Here is a 27,564-nt window from a genome sequence, read left to right on the forward strand (position 1 = left end):
TCACTTTTTTATTATTTTTTAATAATAGTGCCTAATAGGTACTCAACCACTCCAATTGAGATCCTCTATCAAAAGGTCTAAATGAGTCCCACCAATAACTATTTATTAATGAAAAACAACAAAAATAATTCAAATAATGATTATTTTATTGGAAAAGTGGTGTGGGGTTCACTTAAGATTGGGGTCTTAAGTTAGACTTTGGGTCTTAAAAGACCCCCAATTTTTTCTTCCACATTGGGGGTACCAATTAGGTACCGGGTCTTAAATGGTAAAGACTGTATCAATGTGGATGCTCTAAGTGAGACCCTGGATTTTGAGAGACCCAAAAAAAAAATACTCAATGAAGGTACCTATTAGGGACCGGGTCTTAAATGGTGAAGACTTCACCATTGGGGATGGTCTAAGGGGTGAATTTGGCTTTGCGTCATTTATTTTCTTATATTTATTTTTCATTTATAAAAAGTAAATCGAGCAAAGCCAAACCCGCAAGGGGTGAGGCGGACATGGATTTTACAAGTTTTATCTTTGAATCTCGTATATTTATTTGTTATCCTACACAATCTTTGATGGAAATGCAAAAATGAAAAATTGAAGATCATCTCTGTCCTCAATGGGTTTGAGTATTCTCACCTCGTGGCCACAATGAAATCATTTTTTCAATAAAAAATAAGTTTTTTTCAGCCTCAAACTAATTACTCAAACATGAACTTAAACACTTACCTACAATCATAAATTATTTTCCACTATTTTTCTATTATTTAATCCATTTGGAGTAGGAAAGTATCAAACATCATGTGTATTTCTCAGTTACAACATGTTTACACTGATTAAAATTTGGGATAATAGTGTTTTACCCCCTGTAATATACATCATTTCTGAGTTTACCCCCTATAAAAAAAAAATTAGATTCGGTCCTTGTAAAAAAAATTGTTTCAAAATACTCCCTAGGTCATCGGGCTATACAAAATCGATGATATGGCAGGGGTAAACCGAAATTTGCTCAAATTACAAGGGGGTAAACCAAAATTTGCTCAAATTACAAGGAGGTATACTGAAATTTTCTCAAATTACAGGGGGAAAAATTTGCCATAAAGGTCCAAAAAAAATTACAAGGATGAAAACAAAACAAAAAATTACAGGGTGGAAAATCGGAAATAGTTAATATTAAGGGGGGGTGGGGGGATAAACATTATTAACCCTTAAAAGTTCAAAAAATATCTCAAAAGTATGGATGAAATTTAGAAGCTTGCATGTTGTATATCAACCATAAAAGTCAATAGCGGCCGCACATAGCGTATCGGCGACAAACCGCTACGTTAATCGTCGTAACAGAGCGGAATCAAATAGTGACCGCTTTAGCTGCTATAGCAGCGGAGCGGATAGCGGGCGCTTAAGCCGTTATTTGATTTTAGTAGTAAATTTTCAAATTCACCCTATTTTTAAAACGCTTTTAGGGCATTTTGGAGATTTTGTAAACCCTAACATTTTTCAAGTCCTTCTCTCTTCTTAGGGGTGGGCAAATACGAGTTAACCCGAATTTACCCGACCAACCCGATGGTAGTTACACATTCGGTTCGGGTTAAAACGGACTACGGGTTGGTCGGGTACATTTTACAGGTTATTATGTGTATATTCGGTTTGGGTTGTTATTTTGAGCTCGTCGGACCTCAAATAAACCCGACCAGTCTGGTATTATTATTAATTTAATTTTATTATTAGTTTTTCAGCCTAGCTTGTATCAAAACAATATGTTTCTCAACAGCCCAAAACAAACAAACAAAAAAGTTGTTTTTCCTATGATGTCAAACCCGTTTCTCTCATTCATAGTTATCCTAGCTGCCTCCCTCACTCTCACTCATACACTCATCCGCATAGCACAAATCAGCTCCTTCTTTTGTTTATTCTTCTACTTCCTTAGTTTTCTTTAAATCGTTTTGTTTTCTTTTGCTTCATCTCTTGTTTGGACATTTCTTCTCTCCATTACTTGTGTTAATCTCTAAATCTATTTCTATTCTTTTTTTTTTATGCTAGCTTTATTGGATTTTTGCAGAAAAACTGGTTGTTGTTGCTATATTTGAGGAATGGTTTTATGGATTTATGGTTGTTACAGGAATTTTTATCATCTTCACCAACCCGATAAACCAAATCGTTTCTACCAAAACCCAAAATAACTGAACCCGAACAACTTAATTCAAAAATTGGACAAGGACCAAAACCAGAATTTGCTAATATTACAGGGACCAAAAGCAGTATTAACCATTTATTTTATGAATGTTTACACATCAGCTTTTCTGTCAGTCTCCATTTAAAAGACACTGATGTGGCCGTCAAATTTTCTACAAAATCTAAATCCTAGCCAAACTCATCGAATGGGGGGCTGCGAACACCCAATGAAAATACCCTGATTTCTACGCACAGATCGGGTAGAAAAATGATTTATGGGTACAAAACGGGTAGAGATCATACATGAAAATGGGTAGAAAAACAATTTTTGGGTACAGAGGTAAAACAAACCTTGATTTTTAAGCAGTACCCTTCGCAAAACCAATTTGCACAACAATCACATTCCATTTTTCGTTTTTTCGATTTCTCCCAATTTCTTTCTAAAATCCTAGTTTATAATGGAAGAAGATGAACCAAATAGTGTTATAGACGTTGACAGTGAAAACACTGTGTTTTGTGCCTCTCCAGCAAGTGAACGAGCACATCAACGTCTTTCAAATGGAGACTGACAGAAAGGCTAACATTGCAAACATTCATAAACTAAAATGATTTATTTGAAACTTATAAAACTTAAAGGACTAACTCGGGAAAAACGCAAAACTTAAAGGATCGTCGGATGTATTTCGCCATTTTCTTTTAATATGTTCTTTCTTTATTTGTTTCTGTCTTTTGTTTGATGGTTTTTCTTTTTTTCTTCCTCAGTTATTTTTTTTATTCCTCTGTTGTATCGTTTCTATGTTCTTTTTTTCTTCCTCTGTTTTCTTTTGTTTTATGGTTTCTCTTGTTTTATAAATTTTTTTTAGTTGTTCCTTTGTTTTTTGGTGTTTTGATTTATGAATGTTTCATGAGATTTGAGTGTTGTGTTTAACTGTATATTAAATAAAGGTTATTTTTGTTGAGAAATATATAAGTTTATTTATACTTTATAGTATTATTCGTGTAATTTGTCCAAAAAATAATCAAATATTGATGACCGCTATACGCTATCCCGCTATCCCACTTTTGGGGTTGGCCGCTACGCACCGCTATCCGGGATTGACTGCTATGATATGAACATATAGTCAAAATATCATTATTATAAATAAATTGATAAACCAAATCATAAAAACAACAAACAACATAACCAAGGACAAACTGCATCACTATTCGTTGAAAAATTAAAATTGCTAAAACAAGTAACCACATCAACGTTGTCTTATTTATTTCTCTAAATACTATCGACAATCTTTACCTTCACTCTTCAAAGCTTCTAAAGTTGTCCAATGAATTTGACTACGATGTGGGCTTAAGATATTGCCAATATTGATGCAAAAGCTGTTGAAATTATAGGAATTGCTAATACATCATTTGCAATTGCTTGCAATCTTGGGTATTTGATGTCATTCAAATTCCACCATAACAGAATATCTAAATCGACACTTAGTGGTAAGTCATCCTCTCATGGATAATGATCTAACTCCATTATATATAATGATGTCCAACTCTTTTTCTCCTCTTAACTATGATTCATACTCTTCTAAACCATCATTATCCACACAACTAGATTCTAACGAATCACCACAATTGTCTTGATTGAACTTGTTCAATAGAGTCTGTACATGCAATTTTTCAAAATAGTACTCAAGTAACACCATTTTGTATCTTGGTTTCAAAACAGTAGAAACTCGTTATATTCTAGGTGACACTCCAATATTTATCAAATTCATTTAATGTATGTCTCGAAGAGAACAATGATACTCCAAAACTAGATGGGCACGCAATTGAATAGATTATCACTCATTGTTTACTTTCAAATTCTAAATGGAAAACCGGGTCGGACATGTTACGACATGCATAAAAATTGAAAATTTTAGCACCAACAACATAACAAAAGACATCATCAAATCTCTCAAAAAAAAAAAAAAAGACATCATCAATAAATTCTGATACAAATATTAAACAATTCATGTGTTGATTTCCAACAATTAACCTTAATAAATCTTGCCATTAAAAAAATCCTTAATAAACCTAGATATTTTTTTCATTGTATTTTCGATGATCTAATGCAATTTGTATAAGACAAGTATTTCTCATACGATGTCTAAAAATCCTTAATAAACCTAGATATATATTTTTTCATTGTTTGGATACGGTACATCTTGGACTGTAGATGTAAATTACTCAAATTTCTTGCCTTTGCCATGAGAATTTGTAGATTCTTTTTTCTTGAGAGCATTTTTATTGGCTTCAAGAAACCATGAGGGTGCTCTTTGATTTTCCGTATAATTGTAATCATAGAAAAGTTCATCACCAGCTTCAATGCGTTCCTTGGCAAATATGGCTACACGATAGTCTCCAGCAACAAACATACCCTATACAAAAGGTCAATCATAATTAAATCCAATCATAATTAATTATCCGTCCCATATTATAAATCATTTTAGCAAATAAAAAAATAGAAACTCATTTTTAATATTACATATACTCGGGTGTCAAATTTGTAGACTACCTGTGGATAACAATTGGGTTCTGATGAGTGGTTTGCAAATTTTAACTTGTCTCCCTTGCGATAAGCATCAATACAATACTGAAGAAAAAAATTGATAGTAGCGTTAACATGGTATATATAGTTTGAAAACTTAATATATTGTACCTTGCATTGAATATATGTGAAGGATAAGTTAGATTATTTAAACTTAGTATAAAGATAACAAAACAATAAGAACAACAGAGGTATCATAGCAATTAAACTTAGCATTGATTAATTGATTTAATCAAACTAAAATTTTAGGTGAAATTTTATTAATTTTAGTTTTAAGAATAGTAGAATATAACTAAAAAAACTTCCCTAAAAAAAAAAAAACTAAAAAAACTATATTTTTAATGCCTAAGGTTGCCTTGGTGCCCTCCCTTGAGACCACCCACCACTAATTTTTTTTTTATAATGGCGCAAGAAAAACTATAAAGATAGAAGAGGGTCTGATCTGAACCCTATATAAACAGAAATTACATAGGAGAAAGTCTAAAGAAAATACAAAGACTTGATAAAATAGTAGCATGGTGAGAGAAAATATAATTGATATGAGACACTTGCCTTATCATCCACGTCAAAAAGGAAAGAGAAGTTTTCACGTTCATACAATTTACCACGCTTTTCTGCTTCTTTGTGAGAGATTAGTTCACCTGTGTACTCTCCTAAATACTCATTTTTGTTGACAGGGTTCTGAAATAAGTATAAATTAGTGGTTAGAATTACTTTCATGTCATTCTAAAATGAAAAGTATATAATATCAATACACTCTCAACCACACTCTTTTTCAACACGTATTTTAATTGGTTGAAATTCAAATAGATTCTACAACGGGGTCTATTTGTTGTCCAGTGTAAATCTGATCCTTTAATTACCCTTTTAATAATCATTAATGCTTGCATTGAAAAAAATTGAATGGCCTGGATTCCACTGGAGAACACTTTAACAGGAGAGAATCAATTCTTAAAAAAAAAATAAAAAATCTTACCCTATTTATTATCAATTCTTTTAAGCAAAGTAGTCACTTTTAAAATGCAAATCTTAAAAAAAAAAAAAAAAATCAAATGAGAAGTTGTTTTGAGTAATTTAAAAAAAAAACATTTTTAATAAGTGATTTTCATTATGCTAAACAAACACAAAATAACTTCAACTTTTTATTAAAAAAACTTAAAATTATTGAAGATCAAAATATATTTTTTTTTAAGTATAATAGATTACAAACAGACCTTTATCAAGCCGACACCATATAAATTTCTTAAGATTGATTTAAATTTCAACAAATGAAAAAAGTGTTTTAAAGAGTGTATATTGAGAAGAGTTTCTTTTTAATTGTTTTAAAACAAGTACAAACATCTTAACCTTTAAGAAGGCTCCCCATCCAGCAACATCAGACCTTGCTAAAAAAATCTGAAAAGTAAGGATAAAAGTATAAGAAAATAATGGATTCATGAACTAATTATATATAGATAACTTAAACATCAAAATAATTATTACCCTTTGTTTATTTTTCCCCAAAAGAAGATTCATATTTTCACATTGACCATCTCCACGAGGAACTGGCCCTTCAAACGTATCATCACCACAACTGTATGCAAAATGCAATACTTAAATTTATATAATAATAACACATACAAATAGAGAAAAACTTATATAAAAATCCTAAAATAACAATTATCAAATAGGGAAAGACTAAGTGGAACAATATAAAGGAAGCATCATACTTGTAAGGAATAGCAAGAACTATTCAATATATTATCTTATAACTTTATAGGAATGAGATTCGTTTGTTGTGCATTAAAAATTTAAAGCTAGTATTTCAATTAATTGGAAAATATGGTCTTTACCTAAGGTTTACAACCTGTCGTGTACAATGTGAGTTTCACTCCTTAAGACTTACTAATTGTTACTTTATTACTTATTATGAATATATAATGCAATTCAATATTCTTTAAATTTTAAGCATTTATTTGTATGTGTGTGGTATACACTAGTTATATTGTTCCTGAAATTCTATCATATCATTTTGTCTAGCTATGTGTCATGCATCTTGCAAAAGTGTTATGGAGTCAACTACTATAAACATTGTTGTTCAAAATTTGACAATAGGGCATAAGCATGTTCATGTAGGTGTGGTATAGGAAAGTGAATAGAAAACTTGGCATGATTTGCAAAGTTATATGAAGATGGAAACCACCTAACATAAGGGCAAAATCATTGTTCAAGACTTCTCAATCCAGTAAAATTTTGCTCATACCCCATATTGCTCAAAATAAGAAGAAGAAAAAACCTACAAAAATATAGCTTTCAATAAGATTCTAAAGTAAAAAATAAATTACCTGGCCCAACAATCTTTACACACATCTGGGTCACATTCCCGTTTTGCTGCAAAACATGGACATTGTCGAGTTCTGCATTGACTTTTAACACAAAGACATCCTCTGAATCGATATCTGCATTGCTTGTCACACCTACATATAGAAAAGGTAATCAATCATTTTCAAAACATTGTTTCATCTAAAGAATGTTTGATACTTCAAAACGTATTTTAACTACAAGATTTTCGCAACAAAATTAAATGAAAATTGACATACCCGCAGTATTTCTCAGAACAAGATCCTTTAAGAAGACAAGAACATTCTTTCGTACACAATCCTTGACACTCACAAGGTGTATAGTGAGGCTTATAGGGTTCGTTATCCCCAGCAATCATTCTTTTTCGCCAAGATCGGATGCCTCGAGACTTTGAAGAAGATCTTAACTTCTTGTTTTTCCCTTTTCTCCTACCTCTCCTGGAGCTTGATGGCACCTCATGGTCCTAGAAAAATCACTTTTAATACAAAAACAATTTGATGCAACGGATATAGAGGATTGAGGCATAAAAGTTGTACAAGTTGATACAAGTAAATTCATAGATAAATTTGCACAATTACTTTTAAAAATTGTGATGTTTTGTTGAATATCGATGTCTTTCAAACAAAACTATTTTAAAATTTAAACTCACCTCAAAAAATCAACTTAATCGATGGACTGAAAAATCTTGCCTTACTTGCCTATCAATTAATTTTGCATTTGTGACCTAAAAAATCCCTCCTATTTGAGTGCATGTTATAAAAAAAAAATATAGAAAATGACAGTAATAAAATGGTTCAAGTTTATCAACTCATAATGATAATGTTATTTTTCCTTATGAATAAGGCATTTTAGAACATATCATTGCTCCTAGATAAAATATAAAATTCTTATCTTCAAAAAATTTCAACACATCCTACAAACTACTCATCATATCTTAATAAAAATTCCTAAAAAGTATGATCACAACAATTGAAAAGTTGTTGTAAAAATACCCAATTGAAGACTATATAAAAGCAACATAGAAGCTACGAAAATGAATTTTTGTAATACTCACATTGTATTGTGCAACAAATGTTCCATTTTCATCTATAGATCCATTTGGCATCTCTTCATGCATGTATCTGCCTATTTCCATGCACGTCTTGAAGCCAGCAAGTAAGTTCCGACATATAAGACAACTGCATATCATGAGTTACATATAAGATAAAACATATAAAATGGTTCAACTACATAAAGCAAACATGATACTCATAACAAGTGAATTTACTTAGCTTTATCCTTTAGTTTTTACTTTGTTGTGAATATTTAACACAATTAAGATAATCAACTATATAAAGAGATTACAAATCTAAACATTTTCAAAATTGCTTCATTATACTACAAATGTTGGATCACCATGATCCAACATATATTTTTTGTTTAAAATATTGTTAGAGATCAAAATATTATAATAAGAGTGGCATTAAGGACTATTTTATAACAGTCATTGGTGAGATTTAAATTTCGTTCCTTGAGGTCATAATGTCAAACTCCACTAAGTACTATGTTAGAACTTAATTCTTTAAAAAAAAAACAAGAATAATTTACAAATATATAAGCAGAAGCCTGATAAAAATATATATCGAAAAATTGTTCAATGCTTTCAACGAAAGAAGAGAATTTAATATGCTCATAAAAATTAAATTAAATCATATATAATACAAAATTGATATCCAAGTTAGGGATGCCTCTCAACAGTAAAGAATTGCTCAAAATATGTCTCATCTAACGTGAGACTCTCAACACACCATTCTCATGTAGAACACACTTCATTAGGGACAAAAGTTGTAAATCTACCACCGTCTTAGAGTTTGAGTTAGACTTAATTCAAACCTATAGAATTTACTTGTAAGAGGGGTGATATCTCTCACTTTTAAATACTACCTTTCTCACTAAATATAGAAACACTTTTCTAATTTTTCCCAACAAACTTCTAATTAAGTTACATATTTGTTTGTAATCAGTGATAAATATTATGACGAAAATATTAACCAATTTTCTTTTCTAAAAAGGTGAAATTTGGAGACAATTTCAATTTTCAATAAATTTAATACCACGACCAACTTTTTACTCAATGAGTCTTATATTTAGGGACTTAGGTGGTATTGTTCATTTCATATCTCATTCAATATGAAATTCTCAAATGAGTTCACTATAGGATCGAGATTCCTTGTTATCACTAATTGTACGCACTCACACAGTTAGTAACTACATCACCATCTGATCGAGATTAAACGGTTCGTATCTCAGACACAATAATTTTAATTTTTAAAGAAAATCAAAATCTGTTTAAAATCTGAACTACCCAATCTCAATGAGACAGTTATGCAATCATCGACTGCATGAATGTTGGCAATCAATCACTGCATGGAATCTAATGTCTTCATTATAAGGTGACAAATCAATCCATCACCTCTGCAAAAGTTGTTATCATTCAAGAATTTTTCAAATAATACTTAACAATAAATTAAGTACTACTAAGTGTGATGTGAAAAATTAATAAAGATTGATACCTGTTTTTTCCAAACATCTCTATTCCCTTTAAACATATATCTTTCTCCAAAGGTTTCCATTCTGTGATATTATACATCATAACATCTTGCCCTTCCATTGAGTTGGATAAACGCATCAATTCTATTTTATCAGTGATTTCCTTTGAATTAGAGGGTGCCAATATCTCTTCTACATTCTCCACTGTTTGAATTTTATTATCCGGAAAAGACCCTGAAGTTGAACCTTCTGATGAGATATTGACATCCTTTAACTGCAAATAATAAATATAGAATCATTCATCCAAAACAAATTGGAAAGCAAACATCATTAAATAATTACGAAAATATAACATATTAAAAAAAAACTTATCTTAGAGATGGAAATTGAATTTTGATTTTTAGTATTAGCTAGTCTCACAAACAATTAAAAATTTCAAAAGCAATAATCAATTTGGGGTCCATACTCAGAAATACATTATCACCGAGATTTTGAATGAATTTTTGCAGAGATATTTAGAATATTATAAAAATCTCTCTTAAAAAAATAGAATTCTAACAAAACATGAATTAAATATGAATTTTTAAGTGTCAACCACATAAGAATTCTATAATGTAATAAACTTAATTGTGGAAAAAAATTCAAAATTTCGAATATATAAGTTAACTTAAAAACAAAAACAAAAAAGGGCAACGCAAAAATTTTAGCGGATAAAAATCGAAAAAAAAATTATAGAAACTAAAATGAAAAGTTAAAATATTTATATGGATCAAAAATATAATTAACCCTACAAAATTAGAACATATATAATTTTTTTTTATTTTTTTAAGGGATGGTTTTTTAAATTTGAAATCAAAACAAAGAACATATTATTCTCAAACAAATGAGAAGAATAATACCTTAAGGTAACAATGATCTCCACATACTTCCCTCTCACCTTCTGGTTGCCAAATTGGTTGCTTTTCCCTCTACAAAGTAAATCTATATATTAATTTACTAATAGAAACACAAATTACAAGAAACAAATGTAGAAAATTTCTCCTTACAGAATATATTAATGGTTGAGAACATCCGTGCAGAGGACAATCAAAGATCTGTTGAAGAAAATTAAAAAAGTGTAAACACCCAAGATATTTGATATTAAACACAATAATAATGTTTCATAGACACTCATTTTTTTTTTCATATACATGCAATACTCGATCAAACAAGTGTAAAAATATAGTTAATTAAGTTGAGTAAGGCTCACCTTGATAAAAAAAAAATAGCAGTTGATAAATTAACTTATGGCGGATGATTTTTAAGCTAGTTTATAGCTGATAATGAATAAGTTAAATGATTGAATTTGTAGTATTTGATAAAATTAACGGTTGAATTAACTTAAAAATATGAAATGACATAAAAAAATGTGCATTTAATTAATATCTATTTTTCAATTAAGATTGCAGAAGTAAAATGGAGATAAAAAGTCATAATTTTTAATTTCAAAAATTGTTATAAGCTCATGAAAATGAATTATAAGCTCGTATAAAAATGACAGCGCTGTCAAACGATTCTTTTTATCATACGAACCACGTTGAAACAGTTATAAGTCATAAGATCAGTTTTATATCTTACCAAAACAGACACAAAATCATTGATTCAACCCACATTGAAAGTTGTGGTTAATTCATTTAACTGAATTAACCATAATTTCAACCTTAAATTGAATTAATATCTACACAACTGAATCAACCATATTTTTCAACTGGGCGGTTGGAGGTTGGGGGCCGGAGTGTTTCTAATTGGTGGAGGGAGATAGCGAAGATTAGGGACGGATTAGAGAGTGAGGAGGGAGGATGGTTCGCTGACAGTGTGTATAGGAAGGTGGGGAACGGTTCAAATACATTATTTTGGCACGATAGGTGGTTAGGCGATGACCCTTTGTGTCGGCGGTTTAGTCGTTTATTTGACTTATCGTTGAATAAATTGATTATAGTCGCTGAGGTGTTTTCTCTAGGTTGGGAGGTAGAGGGAGCAGCATGGAGATGGAGGAGAAGGTTGTGGGAGTGGGAGGAGGAGTTGGTAGGGGAGTGTCGCCATTTACTTAACAATCTTGTTTTTCAGACTGATGCTTCTGACAGGTGGCAGTGGCTCCCTGACATTGCAGGGGGGTACACTGTGCGTGGAGCTTACCAAATTCTTACTACCCAGGCTGCTTCTGTACATGATGAAACGAGAGATCTTGTTTGGCATAAGCAGGTACCATTGAAGGTCTCTATTCTAGCGTGGAGGTTGTTGCGGGACAGATTGCCAAGAAAACAGAACATGTTGAGGTGTGGTATTATACAACCCGCGGCCATTCATTGTGTGGCGGGGTGTGGGAACAACGAATCATTAATACATATGTTCATTCACTATGATTTCTTTGGTGCTTTATGGCAGCATGTTAGGAATTGGCTTGGCATTTCAGAAGCTGATCCCTATAATATTCATGCTCATTTAATTCAATTTACTAACGCTATAGGCACTTCGAGGACACGACGTTCATTTATGCAACTTTTGTGGCTATTGTGTGTGTGGATATTATGGAACGAAAGAAACAACAGACTATTCAATAATGTTCAGACTCCAATGATAGAATTGATGAATAAAGTAAAATATACATCTTTGTGGTGGCTGAAAGCTAATAGCGCTGGTTTTGTTTATGGTTCACAAAGATGGTGGTCGGACCCTTTACGTTGTTTGGATATCGAATAATTGTTGTTATTGTTATTTGTACACAGACAGTTTGTAATTTTGGGGTGACCTCTTGAGTACATCTTGTGCTAAAAGAGATACACCGCCGTTGTTATATTCTTCAAAAAAAACCATATTTTTCAATGTGATTAATCTAAGGTGCACAAAAAATGTGTGTACATTACTGCAAACATAATGGCTATGACAATAATTGTGAAAAGATAGTAGTATTTTAGTATTTACCAAGCAACGACGACAGAAAAAGTGATCAAAAGTACTTAAAGCCTCACTCAAACTTTTATCCAAACATAGGCCAGAATTAGATGCATTTTCTCTTGAATCTTTAGAAAGCATGCTCTTTTCTTTGAGATATTTATACCTCTCCTGCATAAAAAAAAAAAAAAAATAAAAAAATAAAAAAAAAAAAAAATTGATTGAGGTTAATATGATATAACTTGGTTAGTACAATTTATAAGAAACAAAACTACAATTCATCATGACTAAGGAAAGATGTTGATTTCATTTAATATATATTTCTAAGAATTTAAATTAATTCTACGAATAACTCTATTAATTACTCATACTTCAACCAACTTACTTATATTAATATTCTCTCCACAAAAACAATGACGCAAATGAACTTTAGCATTTAATAGATTTGAAAAACAGTTCAATATTTCTTCAAAAAAAGGACCAAAGAAATAAACAATTTTTTTTTTATATACGTACTAGTACCGATTAGTCTATGAGATCAGCCATATTTTGCAATCATTATTAAGGTTAGCAATTATATGTCATTCAATTGCATTATTATGTCCCTATATTATTAAATTTTACCTCAATTTCTGCAGTGGTACCTCCAATATAGCTTCGAACAATATTCAACACTTCATCAGTTAAACCATATTCTTCAAATGTCATCCTAATATATTCAACAGTCAAATAGCGGTATTAAAAAAACAAGAAACTTAAAGCATTTGAATGAAGGGTAAAAATGAAGCACACACAATAAGTTTAAATTTTGTGTTAAATCGAAGATTCATATAAATTATAACAGTAAATATTGCAACTATGAACCTAACTCTTATTGTTATTTTATATTTATTCACAAATAAATATAACTTTTAAATTTAAGTATAGTAACATATGAATTTTGATTTACCATAGAAGTTCGTCTTCACCATAAGAAAAGTCACGTTTAACTTCTTTGTTCTCTTCTTCATCGGTATCACTGCATATCATTGTTTCACCTGCATGTTGATCGTAATATATGTTTCGTCTTGCAGAAAATGCATCAGCTTTCGTCATTCTCTCATTTCTGTTTTGTATGAAAGATTTTAATAAAGCAATGAATACACACAAAAAAAATTACACATGCATTGATCAATATATTTAGCATTAAATCTTTGTAAGACTTACCTAAACAAGTGTATCCATGATGTATAATGAGGTATCTTTTGAACACGTTGTAATCCAGAAGTATACTTAAATGATACATTATGAACAACATGAAGGCATTTATTTCCCAAACCTTGTGGGAAACCTTTGTATGTCTCTAATGGATGGTGAATTTTTAATGAATGCATTTGAACATTATCCTTATATCTTGACACTGTTGTCATGACCTTGGAAAGTTCACATTGGAGATTCTTCTTATTTATCTGAAGTTTCTTCTGAGAAAATATATTGAAGATTAAATCAAAGCTAAACAAGATTAACAAAAAGAACCCTTATCCATGTTGCATAAAGAACTAGAGGAAATAAATTTGAACAAGAAATAATAAAGTCCCTCCGCCAAAACACCAATAATGTTAAAAACAAGAAAATGGAAGAGTTCGTCATGAAACCCTAATAACCAACTTGTAACATGATTTAATTTTGACGGATTGTTCTCAGCTTTAGAATTTTCCAATTGCCTGCTAAAACATAAAGAGGAACTCGAACAATAATTCGAAAGAAACAAGTTAACTTAACACTAAGTATATAAATGTCACCGGTAGATCAACTTGATTTCCCTCGATTTACGTCGAAAAAAAATCTCTAACAAACATCATAGCACAAAACTAGATCATTTTAAATAATCGGCTACCCAATTGAACTCACTTGAACTGTTTCCGTCCGCTCCTTTTGGATCTTTTCTTTTAACAATTTTATCTTGTTCATCAAGATTTGAGGATCTTCAATCGTCGCCTCTCCCTGTTGTTCCTGTCCATGAAATAAAATATCACTAATACATAACGAAAAACAATAAAATACACGATTTACACCAACAACTGGAAGAATGAATTTTTCGGTTACCACCCTTTTCGATCTGATCATAAACAAAATAATGTGCAATCATTTGAGTTTAATTTTGAAAAATTGTTACCATATAAATGAAAAACTAAAATGAAAGGAATTAAAGAAAGCAAGAGATCAAAAGTAGGAGAATGAAAACGAAAACAAACTCTAGGTCTAGAGGCAGAAGTTGCGATGTTAGACGCCATCGATGAATCGAGAATTGCACAATGTAACTTTGATAAAAACGAGAAGAATATATGAGAGTGATAACTGAGTGAAGAAAACAATAACGCTCATATAAAAGAGGTAGAAAACAAAACTTGACAACGCACAATGACACAACCTAATGTCAGTATTTAAAATGTTTGTTTTCGAGAAAAAAAAAAGTTTTTTGATAAAATTGAGGTGAATATAAGAGTGACAACTGAGTGAAGAAAACAATAACGCTCATATATAAGAGGTAAAAAAACAAAACTTGACACCGCGCAATGACATAACCTAATGTCAGTAATTAAAATGTTTTTTTTTTCGAGTAAAAAACGGTTTTCAATGCCTTTTGATGCAGTACTTCTTGGGTCACCACTCTAAATACAGAAAAAATAAATCTTCAGAAAATTATACATGTATCTTTTTTTTTTGTGGTGGTCGGGGTTTGAACCCCGAACCTTGCATATATCTATTAATACCATATATGAAATTTAGTATATCCTTTCAAAAAAAAAAAAAATAGTATATGTCATTTTTTGTCAAAAAAAAGAAGTTTATTTACATTGTAAACAATACCATTGGAATTGGTCTTAGTAGAATGTTATGTGTGTCTATCAAATCTGCTATTTGTCATTTGAACCACCACCAAAGAGACCAATTTAAAGATAAATGGAGACAAATTCATGCTTTTGGTAAGCCTTATACCAAGCAGGATGCCCCTAGAGTTCCTCCCCTACTAGGTTGCAACTGGTGAAAGCCACAAATAAACATTCATAGCTATCTTTGATGAGGCTTCCACAAGTTGCCCTAATGAAACTTGAAGAAACCAATAGGAGGAGGTGACCAAACCTACTTGGACCTCATGTCTATTTCCTTCAACTAATATAGGAAAGATGTCACGTATAATTTCATCTGAGGCGACAAAAACAATGGAAGAATTGTGTTTTTTTTTAAAACAACAAATGTTAGTATGTTAGTACTATATGATCAGAGTAAGGTTCAAATTATCGACCTTTTATCACTTCACTCTTTAACTCTCCAACCCCAGCTACCAAGCTAACCTTATATCCCATAAGAAAGAACTGACTTGATTAAGTGAGAACAAAGATTAACTAGGTTGGAATCTTGTTTTCCTCATCAAGAATCACTTTTTTTCCAATTCATTTAGCTCTTAATAAATACATTGGTTGACCCCAATAGCCAATATTATGTGTACATACTATTGGTAATGATTACAAAGCGTTTTAATGTATATAATGTATAACATGACATTGATAATAAATAAATAATTTTTCTTTTCTTTACTTCATTCAGACCAGCCACTATAGCAAATAATTTCATTCAAGTTCCACATATTCCATGTTGACACTTTTAGGGGATCAAGATCATAGCTTCTGGAGAGCAGCATTGATTCTCTCATCAGTGAACATTCTGTTGTTTTCATAAAAATCAAGTATCTCCATTGATATGTTTTTAATCTGTCAAAACAAAAACAAAAATTACCTTAGAATACAATTTGTTATCTTTATCAAACAAATTAATAGAAAACTAGTGCACCCTATGCAAATAATTTACTTACATTTAAGTGATAGTAACCTAGTGAGACAGCAAAATTCAACAATGCATTTTTTACATCTACCATAACTTGGTATTTTTTTACAGCATGCAGAGTGGTAAAATTACTATAGTGACAACTAAGTTTCCAGATAATCTCACTGCAGATTCTTAAATCTAACAATATTGTACCATTCTAAAAATATCAATTCAAGTGGAGTAGATGGCCCGCAAGAGAAAGGCGCCACCCAAGACATTGATTTCAGCCATTCTATTATATGCTAGGCAACAGAAAAGCCACACGGCTTGTTGCAAATCTACTTGCAACCAGTGTTGGTTGGATTGTGAGTCACTTAATGTGATTGCACGATCCCACAATCATTGAAGCCCCATCCATTTGATGATATACGTGGGATCCTGAGTTGCCGGATTGCTGGAAAATTGGTAGGATCGCAGAGATTGCAAGCTGAATCGCCGTGAAACTTTCCTAATATTGGCCGGGTTATCAGCAAAAATACAAACCTATTTTTTTAAAAATTTGGCATGGATTCAGTTTGAGTTTTGGAAAAACACGGGTTTTAAATTTAAAACAAAAAATGGAATATTGAAACGTTTTCCTTCTTCCTGGCGTGATTCCTCTGCCACTGGACGCTGCCTCGTTATTCTCTCTGCAACGCGGCCTCCTCACTTCACTTTTCTGTTTCTTGCCAGTTGCTTGTGGTTCCTTTGTCTGTTGTTCCTCTGTTTTGAGTTATTTATGAACTTATAAATTATGAATATATGGTTACACAGTTATGAATAAGTTCATAAATAACTCAAAACAGAGGAACAACAGACAAAGGAACCACAAGCAACAGGCAAGAAACGCAGAAGTGCTTAATTAAGCTATTTATCCTAAGAGATCTTGTATTAGGTATTGAGTTTGGGCCTAAGGTCAACGAATGTGCTCAATAGGGGAGTTGGTTACATTTGCTGATGTGATTAATTTGTTAGAAGGGAACACCAACTATATGAAGGGGAGTATTGGAACACCAAAACCGATCAACTCTTGCTTGGAATCCAACTCGATCTCATATCTATTCTTTGCTGCAAATGCCTATGCAATTCCTTCTGATTCCAATATAGCCACACCATCGATTGAAGGCACATATGAGGTCGTAGTTCTTGAAAAAGAAAAAAAAAGAAAAAAACATATGAGGCCGTAGTGGCATCCATAATAATTTCTTTTGCATGCCGCCAAAGCTAGTCTCAGTTTGGGCTGGCCCATTAGATCAAGACTGAGAGACAACTCAAAGAAAACTGATTTTGCTTCAAATTTTTCTAGAACCTTTCCAACAATAGCAACGGTGATACAGAACTCTTGTGAGTACACAAGCCGGCTTCGCTGAATTGAATCCATTCACAATCGCATGGGCGGTAGCAACCAGTGCCGCAAATAGACTAGTGTTTGGTGGTTCCAGTGAAGTGGTTGTATGCTCAGTCGATGCATCATCTGGATCTTTTACATTATGTGTTCCTCCTTCCACAGACTCGGAACTCCTGGAGCCAAAGCATGCTCCCATGGTGATTCGTTTACCATTTCCTCCAACGGCAACCAAAGGCGATCGACGACAGGTGACTCTATGGAGGAGCCACTGCCAGATGTCTGACGGTTTTGGCAGTGGTGCTGAAACCACTGGGCCACACAAATTGGCATATCATAAAAAGTAACCAACTCCTCTACTCAACATCACATTTGTTGGACTTAGCCCCAAACCCCGTACCTACCATCACCATGTTTTACATCCTAGTGTTTTTCAGCAATACCATACAATATACAATATATATCTAACCAAAGTTTTCAAACTCAAGAGTTTGCATAAACTCATGGAATCATTGTCAACTCGGAACACAAGTTTTTTTAATACAAAAACAATGTTTAAAACATTTTTACTGTTTCAAATCTTATTTCTTCGCTATTGTAAAGGTTAAGTAAATTGGGACTAATAATGGGTTATAATGATTGTACTTCAGATCAGATGTAGGTTTGGCAGTGGAATAAACCTTTTAATGGGATAGAAATGAAAGTAAACTAATTTTGCATTCTTCATTTCTTCAATTATAAAAAACTAGTGTACAGTCTTGATTTGTTCATTTAGAAAACTTGTTTACCATCTTCACCCGAACATGTAGATTTGAATCTATTAATTTTCTTTCATTTTACGATTTCGTCCAGTTATTCTGTCTAGGGCCAACTTTTGCAACTGCCACTAGCAGGCAATGGCGATTCAAGTTTTAAATTGCAATTCATCATCAAAGCCAAAATTACCAAGTTTCAAACAAATGAAGCACGATGAGAGAAAGGTTAAGAGACAGTTAAATAAGAGGCAACAAAGCTTAGTATATATAATGAATTAAATATGTTTTTCATCCTAATAAAATACTCTTCTATCAAGTTTGATCACTACAAAAAAAAAGTTATTCATGCTTAGTCTTCATTTGGTGATTTCAAGGACTAAATACAGATGAAAATTTTCAACAGAATAACCAAATGGGGGGGGCTTAACATGTATGGAATTTTTGTAGAGACTAAACTTGATAAGAGAATATTTTTTAGGGACTAAAAATATATTTAACCCAGTCGAATACTCACCACATTCATATCAACACGAAGTTCTTCAAACCAGACAGTGGTATCTTTCTCCCTGAGTACACTAGCAATGTATATGCAAGCTAAAGCAATCAGATGTGGTGGATGTACCAGCATTAGGTCCATCTTGTATGTGTCATTTACAAGCCCCCTGTAGGAATTCAACAAAATCAATTATATAATAGAAACTACAATGCCAAACAGCATTTGCAAGATGGCACCGTAACAAAAAATCATGATTAATGGCGATGATAATAAAATGGAGCTTCTGGTTAAAGAAATTCATTATCTACTGCTTCAAATCAACTAAATGATTAATCTACTTCACATTTTATAAAGCAGTGAGAGATGATGCTCACATAGCAACAACAGGAAAGTTGGAACAATTCCGACAATTATTTTATGACAATGATATTTAAGCTCCTTAGTACGAAACATTTGTCTTTCGTAATTAGACATGTCAAAAACAATGAGCCAACATTCATTGTCATAAATATAGCAACTTTATGCATTAACAGGTAAACAATAATTAGTATTAGTCTAAGCTTTGAACCATCTCAGTCTACTTTTTCCATGGGGGGGGGGGGGGGGGGATCCGTTAGAATTTGGCAGTGGGCCCAAACAGGCAATTAGCTGATCAATTGCCCAAGTCCATTATGTAGAGGCGAAGTTATGAAAATATAGGAAACTGGGAGGGAAGGAATATAACGTGGCAGAGGGTGACGGCTGAACAAAGTATGTGACACATTCTGTTATAAGAGGATGTGAAGAGAGAGAGTATCATCGATCATTATTCAATTATAACCTTAGAGGTCGGACAGAGGGAGAACTATCTCTTCTCATCAGAGGTTTGCCCTGATATTACAAGGATTATTCTGTAATAGTTTATTTTTTAAAACAATACTAATTTTCTGTTCTTCCTTAATTTGGCTTGGTCAGACATGCCGGATCTTCGACCGAGAGCTGGTGTTTAAGACGGATGAATCGAACAATTGGTTCATAAACAAAGGGATGCCAAAATTTGTGGGGGACGACCCCATTGAGGAGCAGGAAATTCATTCATCTGATAAGGTACAGTGAGCATTCATAAGGATGGAAGGCTTAGTCATGTTGTGGTTTCAATCTTGGTGCCAGAAGGACCTAGGTGGCTAGGTTGAGATTGGGAATCATTTTACTTGGCTCTAATCATGGGATTTGGAGAGAGAGAGAGAGAGAGAGAGAGAGAGAGAGAGAGACAGATGATGATAGTATATCAAAAGAAGAAGACATGACTAAATTTGAGTCCGATTCTTTTGATACACTATCAACGTCCCACTCTGCATATCCTTCAAGTGTGTGTGTCGTCTCTGTTCCAAAACTTTATGTGCTCTACAGTGTTTTAGGTTCCACTTCTGCTGACAAAACCGCCAGACTTGTACCTCTCGACAATATTCGCTTGCTGAAAGCGACATCCAGGTGGTGGGTGGCTAGTCTAGTATACTGTCCTACTGAAAAGTTATGATGGGTGGGCAGAAAGAGCTTCAACGTTTTTGTTTTTGATGAGATCAGAGGCTCGAATAGGAAACAGACTAGTAAAAGGGCAGAAGTGGGGTTTCATATAATAGATTGGTTTTGATGGAAGCGTGTAACTAATCTCTGGTATTTGCTGATTTTGATGGTGTAGAAATTTGGGGCCTAACTCATCCTTACAAAACCGGCTTGTAAGGTGAGGAGTGTCTCCTCTTTATAAACTCTTATCAAGAGTCCTATCCAACGGATGTGGGACTAAATCCACCCCCTCAAAGCCAACACGAGGCAACTGGGGGCAGATCGCAATAAAGGTGAGATTACCAACACACCCCCTCACGTTCGAGGCGGGATTTCCAACAGATGGTCTACAATCAGACCAATCATTTTTGTCCCTTGGGAAGGATTGTGTTTCAAAGGACAGTAATTTAACCATGCCACTGGGTTCTTTGATTGCTCTTTCATATAAGATGAAGGAAATCACAAATGCTTTGGAAGGAGCTGGAACAAAACCAATAGAAGCCGAAAGTTCCCAAAAGGTTACCATGATGTCTCAGACAAATATGTATGTACTAGCTTAGGCCGAGCTTGTTGCCCGTTTAAATTTGAAGACAAAAGTTTATGACATGGTGAGTGGGAAGTCAAGGTGTTTTCCAAGTGTTATGATAGATAAAAAGCTTTGTGCCATGGTGTATACAAAAAGCATGATAAATGGGGAAAACAATTGAGTACAAAAATATGGTTGAAATTATTTATCTAAAAGGAAAAATACATATGAAAGTTACAGCAGTTAAACTTTATAAAAAGATACTGGATCAGATGTTTTTTAGCCTTATTCAACAAAAAATGCATGGTTTATATGCAAAAATATAATTTAACAGCAGGATAATTGTGTAATATCTCAAGAATCAACGTTAAAAACTCTATTGATGTACGGAAAGAGGGTAATGCTTGAGTATACAGGAGTTATTCTAACCATTTTAGATACACCAAAACTCTAATTCTAAAAGCATTCAAATAAGAAAGAGTGTCTCCTACGTGCATACTAGTTTAGAAAATCCAAACAAACATGAGAACATGTATTGTATATTTTACCCCTTTCCTTTAAAGAAAATAATTCAACAAGAGAAAAAAGAAGTGCAAGGTACTGGTGCTGGTTTCTGATCCTCCAACAAAAAGATAATTTATCTTTGTTTCTTTTCAATAAATAAAGGATAATTATAATGTCGGGCATATATGGTCAAGTAGAAATTGCAGAACAAAAAGTTAAGCACAAGGCATATATTATAATAAAGTGGGACGAGGAGATAACTGGAGAATTATAAAATGGGAAAAAATGAAACGAAAACATATTCGAAAACTGTTCTCATCTGTTCAACGCGCATTCTTACCAAGTTAGTTGCGTCATGCTTAGATCATTCAGACCTGCATCCTGAAGCAACCTGGAGAATTATAACTAGAGTAAGTGAGAAATTATAAATAAATGTAATCTTAATGAAAAAAAACGAAGGACCATTTGAGACATTAACAGTATTTGATACAGACACAATGAAAAACTAAAACTGTGAGAAACAACACAAACTAAAAATGCAACTAAAAGATGAGTTATGGTCCAAGTCTATGTGCAGGGTTGCGCTCAGGAAATTTGCACATAAACTTTGATAATTAAAATACAAGTTTTATCTAACACCATCAGGCTCCTCTAGATCTAACTCATGTTTCAATATTTTTTTTAACTTTCAGGGTTGTAGAATTCTAAAAGTTTGAGGCGAGGAAGTGAGAGATGGCTGGAATCCAGTTTTATAATTCATCTAACAAATTTGCGTTTGATATTAGGTAAAAATCCTGTTATAAAATTCATCTATGTTGGCTTCAACATACAAAATGATCTCGTTATGTGAAAGAGAATGATTGCACAGACCACAACACTAGCAAGACAACAGAATCATAGAATTCCACTAGAAAGGCTGACCAGGGCCGGCCCTGGGCATAGGCCGGGGGTGCGACGGCCTAGGGCCCTCACCGGTAGGGGGCCCTAAAAAATAATTTACAATAGGGGTGTTCATAGAAATATTTGGTTTTTTGGGGCTGTGTATAGCAAAGATTACTGACAGACCCAAACATGTTGAAAGGCTGTGCTGAAGCCTGTTGAAGTTTATGGTCCTTTTGTCTCAATTTGCTATATATACCCCCTTATATACTAAGATTTCTATATACACCCTCCCTATAAAATTTTTAGTTTTTCTTAATAATGTGCCAAAAAAATTATTATTGAATAAATTTGTGATATTTTTTTGGGCCCTTTGTTTCTAATAATGTGCCTCACTAATATTAAATATATTGGTCATATTTATTATTCAAGAAATTGGGAATTTTATAACAAAATAAATTATATTTTAGTTGAAAATAAGCCTACTAGAGAAATTAATCTTAATGCTGTCTTTCAAATGTTCCAAAAAATTAAATTATATCATTATGCTAAATCATGTGAGATGAATTTAGGATCATGTGACCCACTCATCTTTTTCTGTTTTTTTGTTCTTTTTTGGTAGTAAAAAGCAGGGAAAAAACGAAAAGAAGACCTGATAAAATCACAACAATGAGCTAAAAAAATTATGATGCATTATGTAAGGGGCCCTTTTCTCATATTATGCCTAAGGCCTATAAAACTCTAGGAACGGCCCTGAGGCTGACGACATGTAGCTGACCCTATCCAGTGGCAAAAGACTGTTAGCAGGCCTCCTATTAAGAATGTTTATATGAGGTGGAGGCCCAGTGTAGTTTAAGGATGGCATCATGTCTGTCACTCGGTTGTTATTGTGTTGGTTAGAGACTAGGCTCTCTAATTCCTAGAGCTTAAAGTTGGTTTTCTAGAAGTTAAATTCTGCATTTGTAATTCAGTTTTCATATTTCCCTTCTGTTTGTAACTGCCTCTGCGGATATTACCACACAAAGACGTTAATAAACAGTGTCTTTATTCAGTATCTATATTCTTAGAATTACCAGAATCTATCAAAGACTTGACTGTTGCTACTGTTGTTGAACAGTTGATTGTAAAGCGAAATGAACAAGAGTTTGGTCTTTTGATAATGTTGGCAAAAGGCAGGGTTTCACTTGGGCCTCGGTAAGGTTCTATGGGAGGCTCCTAAATCAAGGTATCACTGGCTCACCATAGTTGCCATGAAATCTTGGTGGTATTACGTATACTGTCTTACAATGCATATTCCTAGTTGTAACCTTGTCTTTGATATTTTAAATCTGATGAGTTCGCCAACCAAATGGTTTATGGAAATGCTAAATATTGCAGATGAAATTTCATGATAAAAATATGAATTTGTTACACCATATCTCTCTCTTCACTTATCTTAAAAAGAATTCACTCCTAAATATTAAAGAAAAATAGATTGTAGCCATATGAATTCTGGCTAAATATTAAATTAAATAAAAGGAAGTCCTAAATATGAGTTGGTCATATGAACTATAGCTAAATATTAAATAGAATGTGACTGAAACAAAACATACTGTATGTCTGGTAAGGTCAAAATAAAAGGGTATTTGTGCAATTTGTCCTTACCCGGAGAGGGAACGGTATGGGTGGAATACAACCAGGTAATAGTTCAATGCTTCTAAAATCTTCATCTCCATTTCAAGTATGTCCTTGATTTCGTATCTATACTTATCATCAGCATCTGCATACGAAATTGTGCTTTCAGAACAAAAAGGAAATATACTAGCAAGAAACAACTTCGAAAACAAATAGATCACTTTTAAGATCAGAAGTTAACAAGAGGAAAGATAAAGCAAATTTATAAGGCTAACTAACAGCTTACATAATTTCTTAATGTAAAATACAAGCAGCCTAGCTTGCACTGTGCTTTCTTCGGCTTTTGATGCAAGGTACAAGCATGCTGGAGCTACAAGGCGTGGATCATATTCTGTCATACTCTTCCTTAGAACAAAAGAAATGAAGAAAACTCTTAGATGAGATGCTATTTGTTAAGTATAGTTTATTTATTAAGCACATACTATTTCCAAGGTCAGATGAAGATAGCATTATTATGGTTATGAGATGAATTGGACAGCCAGGATATCCAAACAAGACAAACATATAGATTCAATTTCTAAGAGTCAAAGGTCAACTTGTTACTTTTCCAATTTCAAAATTCAGATTCAGATACAGTTTAAACAGAAGTTTTATGCTTATAAATACAATGTAAAATACTCGTTTGATTATGCATATTATCTTCTCATTTCTATAGAAGCATGAAACGAAAAAGCAATTTATGAACCTTAAACTGGCAACAATACTGACTCAAAACATCATAAATACAGCATAGAACATACAAGCTATCCTCCATCTAAAAACTAAAACAAGAAGTTCTTATGATCTCAGGAATGTTCCCTTTACCACAGACTAACAAGGTTATAACACATACCTTGTGTAAACACGCCTCATGTATGTAACAGCAGTAGCAACAACCCTAAAAGATTGACCAACATATTAGATAGTACCATAACAATTAAAGTAATAGACAAAAGATTATCTTAAAAGTTTTGGCAAGATGATGAAAATATATATCACTTTTTTACCAGAAAATTTAAGAAAAGTTCAACTCTTTTACACGTTCATATATGCTTATCTATGGGGGACGAAAAGACGTCTTAAGTTCCTCAACCATTATTATTGACGACGATATGAATGTTATAGTTCCTTTACAAATTTGAATTATTGTCATTTAAATCTAATGAGTTTCGTCTAGTTTCAAAATTGATCAAACCTAGTCAAATTTGCAAGAATCAATATAATATCCCAATGTTACATAAATAACCAACTTCCGATAAACATAGATAAAAGCCTGAATTCTACAGATAACTTCATATTCTGTTTCTCGAAGGACTTTTGGTCTCAAGGAATGCAATTCAGGCATTGTGACTACACACATTTTAAGCCAAAAAAATCAAACCAGTATACAAATCTTTCTCTAGTAACCAAATGTATATTTCGTTACTCCCCAATATTAGGACATGATAGATTACAAACACAAAGGAACAAAGTTGCACATATTCAAGAAATACAATTCACACACACCTTTGCCTCACTTTTACTTGTTGAGCCAATTTCAAAATATCTGCACAAGCAAGAAAAGAAAAGCAGGGAACTCAGCAAAGTTAAATACTAAGAACCACTTTATGGAGAATCACTTTATGGCAAATGAAAGACATCAATACTAGATTCCCTAGTGATTTACTTTCATGAAGTTTTGAATTTCTAAGTCCAGACGCAAGAATAAGAAAAGAAAAGTATAAAAAATTCCCTTTGCCTGTTGTGGCCTCATAAGAGCCAATGCAGTCTGCTATCACAGCTGGATACACAGTGAAACGTCGCAGGTGTATCATCGTTATAAGAAAACACAGTTTTCAAATGACACGTGGCCCGCTTTGGGAAATTTTGCAGTGTTATTGATTGCAAACGACACTCGCCCTGTGATGCGAGATATTACAGTCATCGATTGCAAATGGCGGACCATGGCAGAAGCGAATAAACCGCCATTAAACGCCATAGCGTATCCTTCACAAATTTACCATGGCAGTTGTCAAAAAATCTACCATCGCAGTCCACCGTGGGCGATATTTGACAAATATTGACTTCCTATGTACAGCCACGTGGCGTTTCACTTTCCCCCGGGGCATTTTTTTTCGCAACAGAAAGTACACAACTTTACACGAGCTTTACTACTTACTACACTAGTAAAAAAAAGTAAAATAAAAAATGAAATCGCTTAATTCAAACATATAAATTTCACCCTCCAAAACCATTCTCTCCAAAACCCTCTATCCAAACAACGAAATCGAAGATATTCATATAGATATACAAAAAGTGAGCATACATACAATTGGACATATGCATCTTAATGAGCTTAAAATCCTCAAGTGTGACACCCTTTTCTTTATCAATTGGATTCACCATATCCACATCTTCTTGATCCAAAAGATGCTTGCTGCAAGATTCACACAACACCAAATGAATAAGAATTCCAAATTATAACACAAAAAAGGAAGAAAAAAAAAGATTAAACATACTAATGAGATGATGTCCAGAAATTGGCAGCCATGATTGAATTCTTCAAAGATCAAAGAAACAACAATCCACAGATTCTCTCAAAAAAAAAACAATCCACAGATAAAGCAGAAACGGTGGAAAATCACTGTCCACATAAAGCAAATCCATTAATACAATTAAATAAATATTGATCTCAATTAAATGTTACATATGCTTTAAATGAGATTGGTCTCGCAAATTATTCAGTAAGATTGGAGCTAAAAATACTCAAAACAATGCAATAATAGCTCAAAGGATGCAGCATCAAATTTTAAGCAAAATTTATTGTTAAAGATAAGAAGAAGAAAAATCTAGGTGTGTTCTATGTGTTCTTGGTGTGTTCTTATGGAGAGAGAGAGAGAGAGAGAGAGAGAAACGTACAGAGAGAGAAACATAAGAAGAACAACAAGGGGAAACTAGTAGTTCGTGTCTTTTGTTTCTGTTCTTAAATCTAGGATCATTGATTATTGCGTTTTCTTTGTTTTGTGAGTTAGCAATAACTAAATAAATTAACTCGGATTTATCTCGAGTTTAACCAGAGATACTAAATTCGAATCCAATCTTAAGATTAAATCTTTTGAAAAAATATTTTTATCATTTATTGCGGTTTTATTTTGTAATGAAATCGTTATATAAGGTTTAACTAATAATATTTTTTGGCCTACTATTGGCCAAACCACCTGGGCACTAGGTCGAATGTGGGTGGGATCATTTAGTCATGCTTCATAATTGGAAAAACCAGCACCATGGAAATACATGCCACTCAGCCAAAGAAAGATAATGGAGAGTTGGCCGAAATGAGCACTAAATACTTTTCGGGAAATCTCCTCTAAATATATGTAGTATGAGATTTTTTTTAATTTATCAAAGACAAATATTTGTCTTGTAATTGTGCTCTTATTCGTAATGCGGAAGCAATGAGTGATATTAATGGGGTAAAGATTTGCAACAATACGC

At 32.9% G+C, this 27,564-nt stretch overlaps 2 protein-coding genes across 2 annotated transcripts; both read right to left on the minus strand.

Moving 5' to 3' along the window:
* Positions 1-4,121: 4,121 nt before the first annotated feature.
* Positions 4,122-13,999, minus strand: LOC146906929 (histone-lysine N-methyltransferase EZA1-like). The gene is made up of 15 exons (XM_085727132.1): positions 13,751-13,999; positions 13,494-13,649; positions 13,169-13,253; positions 12,575-12,715; positions 10,660-10,707; positions 10,513-10,581; positions 9,637-9,887; positions 8,139-8,262; positions 7,324-7,547; positions 7,069-7,200; positions 6,227-6,317; positions 6,092-6,139; positions 5,297-5,425; positions 4,712-4,789; positions 4,122-4,574 (listed from the first exon to the last, which is right to left on the minus strand). The coding sequence occupies exons 1-15, from the start codon at positions 13,951-13,953 to the stop codon at positions 4,380-4,382; spliced, it is 1,974 nt and encodes a 657-aa protein (XP_085583258.1). The 5' UTR covers positions 13,954-13,999; the 3' UTR covers positions 4,122-4,379.
* A 1,927-nt stretch (positions 14,000-15,926) lies between these two features.
* Positions 15,927-27,025, minus strand: LOC146906930 (cyclin-C1-2-like). The gene is made up of 10 exons (XM_085723385.1): positions 26,989-27,025; positions 26,589-26,713; positions 26,400-26,506; positions 25,597-25,636; positions 24,944-24,988; positions 24,338-24,456; positions 24,082-24,196; positions 21,899-21,949; positions 19,005-19,152; positions 15,927-16,296 (listed from the first exon to the last, which is right to left on the minus strand). Exons 2-10 carry the CDS (start codon positions 26,618-26,620, stop codon positions 16,204-16,206), a joined length of 750 nt encoding a protein of 249 aa, XP_085579511.1. The 5' UTR covers positions 26,621-26,713; positions 26,989-27,025; the 3' UTR covers positions 15,927-16,203.
* Positions 27,026-27,564: the final 539 nt, after the last annotated feature.

Source organism: Medicago sativa, chromosome 7 (assembly GCF_051527215.1).
Source record: "Medicago sativa cultivar Bolivia chromosome 7, Bolivia_mono, whole genome shotgun sequence".
Classification (NCBI taxonomy): domain Eukaryota; kingdom Viridiplantae; phylum Streptophyta; class Magnoliopsida; order Fabales; family Fabaceae; genus Medicago; species Medicago sativa.

Excerpts from the sequence above, each read along its gene's own strand:
- LOC146906929 (XM_085727132.1), bottom strand. The coding sequence starts at position 13,953 with ATGACAACAGTGTCAAGATATAAGGATAATGTTCAAATGCATTCATTA. Across the intron at positions 7,201-7,323 it reads TGTTCTGAGAAATACTGCGG|GTGTGACAAGCAATGCAGAT; the intron begins GTATGTCAATTT and ends TTCTATATGTAG. Across the intron at positions 4,790-5,296 it reads TTTTTGACGTGGATGATAAG|TATTGTATTGATGCTTATCG; the intron begins GCAAGTGTCTCA and ends TTTTTTCTTCAG.
- LOC146906930 (XM_085723385.1), bottom strand. The coding sequence starts at position 26,620 with ATGGCTGCCAATTTCTGGACATCATCTCATTA. Across the intron at positions 25,637-26,399 it reads TAAGATGCATATGTCCAATT|ATATTTTGAAATTGGCTCAA; the intron begins GTATGTATGCTC and ends TTGCTTGTGCAG. Across the intron at positions 24,457-24,943 it reads ATGAGGCGTGTTTACACAAG|GAAGAGTATGACAGAATATG; the intron begins GTATGTGTTATA and ends TTTTGTTCTAAG.